At 42.8% G+C, this 12,442-nt stretch overlaps 1 protein-coding gene across 8 annotated transcripts in view; it reads left to right on the top strand.

Moving 5' to 3' along the window:
- The window catches only part of nrxn2b (neurexin 2b), a 692,879-nt gene extending 689,506 nt beyond the window's left edge, over nucleotides 1-3,373 (top strand). For 7 of the 8 annotated variants that reach the window (XM_071478062.1, XM_071478058.1, XM_071478060.1 and 4 more), the window contains one exon: nucleotides 218-3,373. In XM_071478062.1, coding sequence (XP_071334163.1) covers nucleotides 218-1,107 — 890 coding nt within the window. In that variant the 3' untranslated portion in view covers nucleotides 1,108-3,373. The remainder of the gene's footprint in view (nucleotides 1-217) is intronic. The other variant, XM_071478063.1, reaches the window with a different exon arrangement.
- Nucleotides 3,374-12,442: the final 9,069 nt, after the last annotated feature.

Genomic DNA, 12,442 nt, shown 5'->3' on the forward strand with positions numbered 1-12,442 from the left:
GTATTTTATTTCAGTACAGAGTTAGTCAGCATATGAACTTTTTAAATAGCACAGACTAACTAAACTTATATAACTAACCTCATGTTAAGTTTTAGTGCTGTTCTAATTCTGGTGTTGCTGTATTCATTTGAACTGTTTTTCTTCTGTTGACTGGAGGTGGTCTTTTCTCAGGTGGTCTCTGACACTCTTTTCTTCCATTGTCTCTTTCTTGTCCTAGGAGGTGAATTAGTGTTGCCCATAATAACAGTGGACTCCCTAGACCCCCCGTCCATCGCCACCCGCTACCCAGTAATCCCCCCACCCCCCACCACTTATCACCCTTTCCTCACCCTGCTCGAAACCACCAAAGAGTCCCTCCCCTTGCCCAACGGCCGACCCCCATGCCCCCTGGACCAGGAGGACTGCGAGGAGACCATCGAGGTGTCGGCGTATGGCTCGGGGGAGATGACCGAGTCAGATGACGAGGACTATTACAAAAACTCCCCCCTGGTCACCGACAGGACTGTCCTCCCCCCTCCACCGGCCGTCGAGGGCGGTGTCCAGAACCCCCGAGACCGCCATTTCTCCCGCTTTCCCAATTCCCACAGCCCACCTCTGTCCTCAACCCCCACGGCCAACCCCGACCAGCTCAGCCCTCGCATCAAGCCAGGCGCTGGCGGCAGCAGTAGTAGCAACAACATTCCCGCTGGGAAAATGAACACCCGGGACCAGGTGCTGCTGCCGCCAGCCCACCCCTCGTCAGACCCGGGCCACCGTAGAGTCCCAGGAATAACCTACCCCCCAAATTTCCCCCATGTTCCCACTCCAGATCCCACGTCTCCTGAGAGAGGGCTCCCAGGCGCAGTTGAGGTGCAGCAGTCCAGCAGCACCACAGGAATGGTGGTGGGTATCGTGGCGGCCGCCGCCCTCTGCATCCTCATCTTGCTCTACGCCATGTACAAGTACCGCAACCGTGACGAGGGCTCCTACCAAGTGGACCAGAGCCGCAACTACATCAGCAACTCGGCCACACAGAGCAACGGAGCCCTGGTGAAGGAGAAACAGCCCAGCACTGCCAAGACAGTCACCAAGAACAAGAAGAACAAAGACAAAGAGTACTACGTCTGAGGGAGCGCCGCCGTGACACACAGAGACAGACAGCAGACACACTTAGAGAAGGAAAGAGACAAGAGTGAGAAAGAGAGAGAGAGGAACGGGGGGAAAGGCAGTATTTGGAAAAATGGAGAACAGAACAGAGGGTAATTCATTCTAAAACTCAGTATTGTCAGGTGATCATACATGGTACCAATTCCAGTCTAATCAGAGGGAGGCAGACACCATGGTTCCATTCACACCCTTCAGCCTCGCATTGATCGATTTGACTTCTTATTAAACGCTGACCATGGTGTGGATTTAAAGAAAGGCTATTACACCTCACATCTCAACATTTACTGTGCCAATGCCTGTGTACCAAACACTGATAAAGCAGTGATTTATGGGTTAGTATATGACAGGTTATTTAATGTTTTGAGTACTGTAGGAAAGCACCACCATCAGTATTTGTGTCAGGGTCTATACTTCATTCTGAGGCAAGCTCGTGGTGTAAGCCGTCACCTTAGACAGTATCAACATACCATTTTCCAACAAGGCTTGAATCTGCAACTCGACATCACTCTGTAAAATCAATATACTGCCAGCTTACAGGAAACACTGTGTCAAATCCAGCTCTGCGACCTCTGTAGGCGTTCCACATCTCTGACCCCCACACCTCTCATCAGAGCTCTCTCTCTCTCTCTCCCTCCTATCGTTCGCTCGTGCACTCTGTTTCTCTCCTTGTCTACGGTGTTCAGCAGCCGACGCAACGTAAACTCTGCCGTGTTTCAAGCATGTAGTATTCATTTACGAAAAAGAGATTAAAAAAACTGTTTTTCTTTCTGTGGAGTTTAAAAAACAAAAAATATGACGATGATTGATGATCATAACAACGTTAAAACGTAGCAAACTATGTGCGATACCACCGCTCCAACCTAATGGATGCTAACTTGTACGTTTAGACGCCAAAAACTTGTCGAGGCCAAAACCCCTTGGTCGTCCTTTGTTCCAAGCAGATCTGTGTCATGTGTCTCTGGGGCTCCAAGGTGCCCCCCTAGTGGGCCAGCAGAGAAACTGTGTCACGTCCTTACAGTTACTAATCACCGAAAAACAGAAAAAACCTCCAGCAAACAAGATGAACTCTGTTCTATATAATTATAAATATATGTATAGACGTTGCAGAAACCTATGGACCTAAATCAAGAGCAAGTGGAAAAGTGAGAGTTTGCTGATAAGACGCAGCGAAGATGGACTTTAGGATTTTTGACGTCAGAACAGTTTCACCACCCAAACCCCTGCTCCCCTAACCCCCCCACCCCACCCCACCCCCTCTCATGAACAGGATGGCTGATGCAATGCCTTGCTGCGAGACTCAGTCACTTTGGTTTGCTCTTTTCTTTTCTTTTTTTTCTTTTTTATTTGATTCTTTTCTCCGGAGAAACGAGAGACACTTTAGGAAAATTCTGAATTCATTCTTGCTGGAGTTCCACTGTGGAGAGAGAGATACCTTGCAGCTGAAAAAAAGCGACTGTGTCTTTCACCCCCTCTCTAGCCTGACTGGACTGATGGCAGCCAATGGGCAAAGCAAACTTTGTGGGAAGAGCACACCGATAAAAAAGGTGAACGGCAGTTCCCTGGAAGATGTACAACAGAACTCTAGTATTCCAATTTTCTCAACTCTATTAAAAAAAGAAAACTGTACCATGAAAAGAAAAGAAAAATCCTGAAAAAAGTTTGTGAAATGTCTAAATATTTGACTCTCATCCCATTACTAAGAGAAATGTGTTTTCCCTACTATCATTCCTGTTTGGAGAAAAAAATGTCTGCGATTCTGGGAAACTGCAATTTCTATGTGTTTTCTTTTGGTAATTGAGCAAATGAAACCACACATGCTCCTTTTCCAGGAGAGAATAGTTCCTCTCCTTTTATTCCATTCTCCATCTGTCATCCTCAATCTATTTTTTGTCCTGCATCTACTCCTTGTTCTCTATATGGCAGATTGTATGTCCTCATACCCTGTGGACAAAGCAGGCTCTATACATCCTCCATCTTTTTTTTTTTTTTTTTTAATTTGTTTTATATCTATTTCTGTCTTTTCTGTCTGCTAGAGACAAGATGGCAGCCATTTCATTTGACCGGCCCCATCCACTCACTCTGCTGGTTTTTCTCTTTCTCCATTCCAAGCATACTCCTCCCAGTATCTTCCTGTTCTTTCTAAATGTTATTGTAAAAGTGTTCCAGTGAGATGACTCTAAATATGTGTACATTAACAGAGGGAATACACTTGGTTATATACTTCTTACTCCCTGTGTTGCGTGGTCTCTTTATTGTCTCCTTGTCTTTCAGTCTAATTTGATTGTCACCCATCACATATGCAGAGGATTTGGACACTTACAACACTGCAAAATTTTATCATATAACTTCAAACTGATTTCAGAGATTCTATGCTCATTCATTAGCCAGACTGTTTATCCTTATAGGGTCATGGGGGGCTGGAGCCAATCCCAGCTGACATTGGGTAAGGGTGGGGTACACCCTGGACAGGTCGTAAGTTTATCACAGGGTTAACGTATAGAGCAGTGGTTCTCAACCTGTGAGCAGGGGCCCATTGGTGGGCCACAATGGTATTGTAAGTGGGCCGACAAATCGTTTTGCAAAAACAGTACAAATTTGATGAAAAGATGTGATTATTATAATAAATAATAATTATATATATACATATAATATTATATACGTGTTTGCCATCTCAGTCTGACTGCACACTAAAAGAATTAAAAAGAAAGAATCAAGAGACGATCACCATCAGCACATGGTGAATCAACAAGTGATCACTCCCCATCAAACACAACAGAAAACTTGAGCTTCCTTGCTTTCATTTCAATCCTGATTGTATGATCATTATCATCAGAATAAAAAGTACTCTGAGAGGGCATTATTTGGCCTCCATATAGTTACAAGGTTGGATGGGGGCTGCCAACGTTTTTTAGATTTGCAAGTGGCCCATGAATTGGGAACCACTGGTATAGGGACAAACTACCATCCACATCTGTGCATAATTTAGCGTCACCAGTTAACCTGCATGTCTTTGGACTGTGGGAGGAAGCCAGAGTACCTGGGAAACCCCATGCAGGCACAAAGAGAACATGCAAACCCCACACACTATATCCTCTATGTCATGGCTTTAAATGCTGGTGCATTTCATCAGTCCACAGTGGCTCTACTGTAGGAACCTAATTATATCAATGGTGTTTGTGTAGTCCAATATTTATAGTGAATGGATTGGGTTAGGATCATTTCATTTCCACTAGTGTGGGGACTAGAAGATAATGCATTGTTGACCACAAGGCAATTCCGTTAAAAAATAAGATGTCAGTGTAAGACTGTCAAATACTGTCAGAAACACAGTGAGTGAACTATTCAGCCACGGCAGCATTGACACTAGAGGACAAATCCAGCTCCTTAACTACAAATCATGTGCTCTACTTTTTTGCCAACCATTTGTGGCCTGACAGATTTTTCTGTCTACTTTTCCTCCTTCTTCAGGCAGCAAGTGTTCAGTTAGCAGACTCATGAAACTGAAGGGTAGGGTGGATACCTGAGGCGAAGGGACAGGTGCTTTACGGTGCTCTATGAACAACAGGAAGTTAGTTACTGTGGTTTGGTCAATAATTTGCATTAAAAATGCAATGTTATATGTGACCACACAGACATGATGCACATATTTTTAAATTCGGTGTGACTTACTATTATCTCACTGCACTCTGGATTCACCGTGAGTAAACATCTACAAATTAGCTTATAAATAAAAGGTTTTTGGTTTTTCTTCAGTATCAAAGTCATTTAGTGATGGTTGTTTGTACATCCAGGGGTACATTGCAAACAGGAATTGCTAATAGCTAATTCAGCATACTTTAAAACTGAGCCAGTTTTCCAACATATAAACAAATGTGGCATTAAAAAAGGAGGAGGGGGTGGAGGAGGGGCTGGGGCGGAAGGGGTATGTAGTTGTCTTAATTTTCTCTTGTAGAGTATTACAATGCAAATCTTTCAGTTAGACAAAGCTGATATAAGTGCCACAGAGGGTTTTCAGTATCACTTAGCACAGCTGAGAGGTCTGAATCAGCCTGTCTCGAGATGGCAGGGACACACTATGGTCCTGAAGACCAACAGGCCAACCAGGGGCCAGATGCATAAAACTCTAAGTAGATTCATGACCAAAACTGTGTACACACAAAACCAGAAATTTCCACACCCACAATTAAATGAATAAAGACACTCCCTTAATCCATCAGTTTGTCTGTCCCACAAGTCGTCAGGCACGGCACAGAAAAGAAACACACTTTGTCGGATTACAAACGGGAGCACATCAGTTTACCTTTGTCCAATAACTTCAACTGTAAAGTCCTGTCTTACTGAACTTCATTTGGCGGGACTAGAGACGGCCTCATGAGTCTACCAGGCAGGCCACTGAAACTGTGGTTAGTAAATATTAAAATATTACTATTGTATCAAAACAGAATGCTGCAGAATAAATATGAGGATATAATATGAAACCCTGGTAAAGGAAACACTGAGCACATTTATGAATTGCCAAATTGTTGTTGCTGCATAAACAGCAAAACTTATAATGATAGATAGACTTTGTTTTAGGTTAAGTTCTGTGTCTCCTCTTTATAGCTGCTCTAAAAACAAAACCATGTGTACGCATGGTCAAAAGAATGCGTGAGATGCGCACAGTCTCAACACACATTATGTCTTCATAGCTACCAATCCATGTGCGGGGAAATGGCGTCTTCATTGGCAGAGCTGCTGTCATCAAGGTGTTGCATATGTTCATATACACAGACGTTCAGTCAGAAGTGTTATTCTGAGACTGTTGCTTGGCTGTGATGTCACAGGTATTTATAAGATCTGTAAACACATCTAATTTTTCACACGAACCTAACACATTCCCTTACAGACATTTCACCCACAAATTACTTTCAGCTGAAAACATCATGAGAACATCATATGAAACCACTTTTGCTGAGTTTTTTAAATGAGATTGTAAATCCACAAATTCACATGCAAAATGACCATCAGTTCGATTTGAGTCTTCATGAACAGCCCTCTTTACACCTCTAAAAGAAATTACCTTTCACATAGTCAAAAACACATCGTCACAAGTAGCCAAATCAGCTCGGCAAAGATGTGCTCCAAAGTTTAAAGAGCAATCATACAGTTGAAGAACAGCACCTCTCCAATCAGGAGCGGTACGCAGTCACAGTGACTTCACTCCTGTTTAACACTGTTTTTTGAAAGACAAAGGCTGAGGTAAGTGCTCTAAAGTACTAGTAGTGGTGATTTATTCACACCATTAAAGATTTATAACTGATTGTGCTCTAAGGACCTATGACATTCTCCAAACTCTATTTGATCATGTGAATTGTCAGCCTCAGATGCACATAAAAGTCTTAGGTCTATAAGGTATAAATTAATTAATAGCTTACAATTACTTAGTATATAACCCTTTACCTAAATATGATTTTAAAGTATTACTTATAAAAACCAGCTGAATTTAAAGCCCCATCCCTATTAATGGTGTGAATATCTCTGCAGCTGAGGCAAGAGAAGAATTTGACAGAGCACAGCCATTTCATTTTCAGTTCACTAGCTTCCCATTGTAAAAGAAAATGAGAGGTGAGAAACTGAGTGGTTTTGCCAGGAGAACCAGGCAGGTCTCTTGGTAAGTCATGCTGGATCATTTTACCTACTTTGCATGAAATTAGGAAACATTACCAGCAATGATTTACCACGCTGAATCTGTGGAAGCAGTGAGGGCGCCAGCACATCGGCGTCACATCGTCCCCTGGCACAAAGGGAGAGAGTGGGCTGGGCGGCTGTGTCGGGGCCTGACTGTCCCGTGTCACAAAGCTAGTTCTCTTTAAGATCCGAGGACATCATCATGATAGCGTGTCCATATTATAGCCATATTATTGTCTCAAATCTGTCTTCTGACTGACAATAAAGGGTTTGAGCTCTATGAGGCGTCAGAGTGCTAACACGCTGGTGTTTATAATATTTACCATGCTCACCGTCTCAGTTTAGCATGCTAACACTTGCCAATTAGTGCAAAAGACAAAGCGCAGCTGAGGCTGATGGTGACGTCATTAGTTTTAACTGAGTGCACAGTAACAACCATCCCAGGTGCAGTCTGTGTGCCTGTCTGCTTCTCACCCAGCACCCTGTTCACACACTGTTGAGATTACTTTCATACAGCACCAGGGACTGATAATGTTTTGATACCAGTGGCTTTATCGATTCTTCTTATTAGTCAGATTCTTTATCAATTCACTTAACAATTATTGGTCAATTTTCTATGTGTGTGTGTGTGTGTGTGTGTGTGTGTGTGTGTTGGGGGGGGGGGGGGGGGGGGGCTACACAGATTTTTGCCACAAAAATGCTCCCTCCTTTGCTCCATCTCTAAGTCTGAGAATAAGCAGATCTATGTAAGAAAGACAGACAGGTCAGCAACATCAGCTGAACATTATTGTTATTTGCTGACATCAAACTTGGAGGAGAGAACAAGTCGTGGGGTTTATATTTTTTTCTCTTTCCATGACCAGAAGAATCTGCTTTATCCTCTAATCGACGCTGTAAACAGTAACACGGAGCCCTAATTTGCTGGAAAACCTCTGCAACTTGCATAGTGAGCGTACAGGGCCGCAGCTCCGACTGAGAACACGCTGGCATAGATAAAAGGAACCGATAAGCTGGGAGGCTTACGACTCTGATGTTCTGACAATTTGGAAGCGCTTCTCTACTGAAACTGGTTCTGGGTTTGCATTCCTAGCCAGCACTCAACACACAACCAGAGCATTAACGAGCCCTACATTCACGAGGGGCTAACGAAACCTGCAGTGCAATCACTGCACATCCATACACAGCAGTGATCCCAGTGACAGACCATTTAAAAGAGCTGATTTTAATGTTCCTTTCATCCACATAGTGAACTGCAGTATCCCACCTGTCCACACTAAACATGTTACACATATGGAAATTATCACTAATGCATAAAAATGTTGTCAGGAAAATACACAAGCATGAGTGGGTGTGGCTCACGGCAGAGGCGAGGCAGGACTTGAAGGAAGCAGAAAAATGAAGTGACCTTTAATGTTGCAGCAAAACCAGAAGTACAAGACAGTGCCGAAGCTAAGTCAAAATACCACCTCTGCTCGTGCTGCAGTTTGCATCGTGGCTGTCTTCAGCCTCCAGTTATGCACTTGTAAGTTGTAGGGCCCTGATCAGATCCAGATTCAGTCTGCGCGTTTGAGAATCTAAAGAGCATACACTTGTGGAGCAGCTTGTCTCAGTCTGGGTCTGGGTGTTTGTCGACTTGTATAGCTAGACGTATGAAAATGCAGCAGTGAGAATAGAGTTATTGTTTGGTTGTGGGAGGACTATTACGTCACATGTAATGCAAATGCTTGCTTTTCAAAGAGGAAGAGATATAGTACAGGACAAGCTGCAGAGGAGGCAAAAGCTACATGCTGGTGTTCACTGAAGGCAGCGAGACACCTGTCACAGATTTTCATCAGCCTTTTCTAAGAGACAAAGGCACCGGCCCAGTAGGTTTGCTGCTGAATGTTGAAAAGAAACTGAATAAAATTAGTCAGCATAAATGAAAATGTCAGAGTCGTGACAGAGTAAATGTGTAGAGTCATAAGTTCTGTTGCAAGGTGGGAGCACAATATACTGTATATAAGCCTTTCACTGACTGAAGACAGACCCATATTCACATGGAGCGTCAATGTGACATTTGAAACATCCAGGGTAAGACAACTTCATTCAAAATCCCACTGACATTTATGATAATGTCAATAACTAAAAAAATAAGGTGGACTGGCCTGTTTGGAGCTGTGAATTTTTACCTGTGATGGTAAAGAGCTTATGGGAAGTTGAGTTAATTAAAGGCTGCTACGAAACAGAAATGACAGAGAGATTACAGCCATGGAAGGAGGGCTCTGGTGTATTTTATTGATATGGACCAGAGGTGGTTTGTGTTCTAAAAACAATGGGAGGACAACAGGAAGTTAGTCACTGTGCAGCTACTTGAGGCGATTAAGGTGCTTTAAAAATCCTAGCTCCTTGCGTCAAATGCCAGACTCTCTCTGAGTCGTGGCTCAGTCAAATCTGAACACACTGACATGACACGCATTTCGAGATTCAGTGTGACTTGCACTTTCTGAGGATAGCATTATCTCTATCATCCATCTGTGTCCATTGTGAATTAACACCCACAAAGAAAGATTCCTTACAAATCCATCACTTGCCCAAGAATCATCAGGATTTTCAGTTTCAAAAAGGAATGCAGTGATAGTTGCCTGTACATCCATGGCCACAGGTCCATGGGCAGTGCTACAAGCTAATTCAGGATGCTTTTAATAGGCCTCTGTGTTGTCCAGCTTGTTGCTGTGTCTGATAAAACCAAAGAAATATCAGTATAAAAAAGCCAGAAATGTTTGAGGTAATTTGAAAACAGTGTCTTAATAATAATAGTGATAATATTAATCTTTGCGACGGGTGTGTACTTTTTTTTTTTTACTTTTTGGAATTTCAACCTCAAACTCATTAAAACTGCATTTTTCCCCACTGCTATTATATCATAACATCACACATGGGACTTTTAGTAAATAACCACCGGAGTGCAACTTGTCCTCCATGTCCTTTTCACCCCCATAGTGTATGTGTGTGTGTGTGTGTGTGTGTGAGTGAGTGTGCATGTATATTTGTAGGATGTACAAATATGCATGCACATATGAGCAAAGTGGTTCTCATGGGATTATTTTTCTGGATAATTTTTAAAGAAGCGTCTGACATTATGTAAACAAACTGTGATTTAAAGGGTTAAAATCCTGTGAATAAATGAATGTTTGGTCTGGGTCTGGATCTGGATCTGGATTTGGACCTCGATCTGGATCTGGATCAGGCCTGATGATGATTAAAATGGAAAATAATATACAATTGAATTTTTTGTTGTGGATAATCATTGACATATCCCAGACTGCGATAAATCAAAAACAACCCTTAGCATTTAGTAAATGGTAAATAATTCATGTTCATATGCTTTACAGAGAAAAGTTGATAAAGTTGACAGCGAATGTATTTACACCAAAGATATTCTAACAACACTTGATGGTACGACAAGTTTTTTCCAGAGAAGAAACGGTGAGACAGTATTGGCACAAGTAGCTTTGCTGCTGCATTGCAGTCTGGTCGATTGAGTCTGCTGTTGGCAGAGAAGCTGTTCTCTTTCTTTTCTACAATGACTTTTCACCTGACTTGCTGATGAACATTGCTGCACAACAGAGTTCCTGACACTTCATCTTGACTTTTATCACTGACAAACTTCAGGGTGAATATCCATCAGGCCATCATCCTCTTCCAGCAGGCTTATCACCAAGCAATTTAAAACAAATTACAGACCTTGTTTGAAACCAGGTTGTTCCACCATCTCTCATATGTGAGTGGTGCTTGAGTTTTTCAGGTTTTTGTACACTCCCCTATCCCCCAAGGATAATGAGACTCCTCTGTAATCAAGTTAAAAATAGTGACTCAAAAGTCTACGCAGTAGACTCCCTCTGTAGGGTTTGAATCAGCACAAACACAGAGACAGTATGAAATCAAAAGCCCTGTCAGTGAAGAGCAGAGGTTAGTAAAGGTAAGGAGGGAAAGAAGAGCAAGTCTTCTCTACCCTAGTCAGTGTGGTGTTTCCTCCCTATTTCATCATCCTATCTATCCAACCATGACATGTACCTCATGGCCACTTTTCCCATTTACTGACCAATCTGTAAAATATGATGCGCACGCATGCATGGATCCCACTGCGAGAAGACATCCCAGGCTAAACCTGCAGACCTCCTCCTTTCAGAGAGCTTAGTTTCTGCCTCCGTTCTGCTCGACATTCATCAAATCATTGAAGTAAAAAGGCAAAAACAAAGCTGTGGCATCATTTCTTCACTGGCAGAGAGCTTTGCTGTAAACATGCCCGAGAACTTGGCCATCACAAGAAATGACATCACTGGTTAGATACACAATCAGCAGTGACACAATCTCAGCAGCCAAGCTGCCGTGCAAACTATCAGCATTGTGCTTGAGTGTGTATTTGTGCACATTTGAGCAGCTGAGATGGCAAAGCAGCTTCACACCCAATTTGTTTATTTGCCTCTGTGAGTCAAACAGGCTGGGAGATGCCTCTGTGTGTGTGTGTGTGTGTGTGTGTGTGTGTGTGCGTGTGTGTGTGTGTGTGTGTGTGTGTGACAATGCCCCCCAAGGCCCCCACAGCAGCAGACTGCGTTTGAAGTCCCTAAAGACAACCAGGCAGATAATCCTCACATCCTGGCTCCGGCCTTTCTATACAGGCACCTGTACAGACTGGTGAGAAGCAGCTCTACACTAGTGCTGACCAATAGATCACATTTTTATCTTCATCCCAATACGAACATGTGCAACACAGACATCACAAAAGACTCACTGACTCAAACGTGATGAATTTTTTTTTTTTTTTAAATCAGTTTTGAGCCCACTGAACCAAAGAAAAAAACGATGCTTGATGTTCTCCACTTTTGTCTTGGTGTCCTAATGGTCAGGCTGCAGCCAATCCACTCTGACATGTACACACACACACACACACAGCAGACAGCACAGAGGTGGCAGTGGAGACCAGTGAGAAGTGAACTTTTTACTGGAGCTGGCGACTGTGGCTGTAGTACTGTAAGTATAATTAAAACGTAAGTAATTAACTAAGTAAAGTAGGCAATAAGAACATTCATCACTCATAGGAAAGCCACGTTTTAACCGCTCCCATCCACCGCACTTTGTTTTACACAACCACAGCAAGCTAACATTAAGCTAATGGTGAATTCCGTCCGAACAAGCTAAAGGGAAAGCTTTCTGGATGAAGACTACCTGTATAGCAGCGTTACCTGCAGCACAGGGAGGAGGACGGAGGAGATGAGTGATACAGACCAGTGTCTGCTTCACTCAGTGTTTTCATTTCAGGAATATTATGTAGTTTATTGACATTTGACATTTGTTTCCAGAGAGACATTACTGAGTTTTATACACAGTGTCTCTGCTGCTGTAAACATTATTGTTGCTGCTCTGGAAACTAGTTTTGTTTATTCTAATCATGTCCTTAATTTTATTCTTTTAATAATTCTTTTTAATAACAAGAACCAATACGAGTATCAGTGAAGAACTGGCTAAGCCGTACTGTATCGATGAATTAGATTAATATAACATTATATAGCTGCACCAGATGAGAGAACCCCCCACTGTCTCACCACCGCAATCTCAACATAAGCCCCCAGGCACTTAAGCCCTGCATTCA

Source organism: Trachinotus anak, unplaced genomic scaffold (assembly GCF_046630095.1).
Source record: "Trachinotus anak isolate AG129_WGS33_773 ecotype Australia unplaced genomic scaffold, CSIRO_AGI_Tana_v1 ptg000005l, whole genome shotgun sequence".
Lineage (NCBI taxonomy): Eukaryota > Metazoa > Chordata > Actinopteri > Carangiformes > Carangidae > Trachinotus > Trachinotus anak.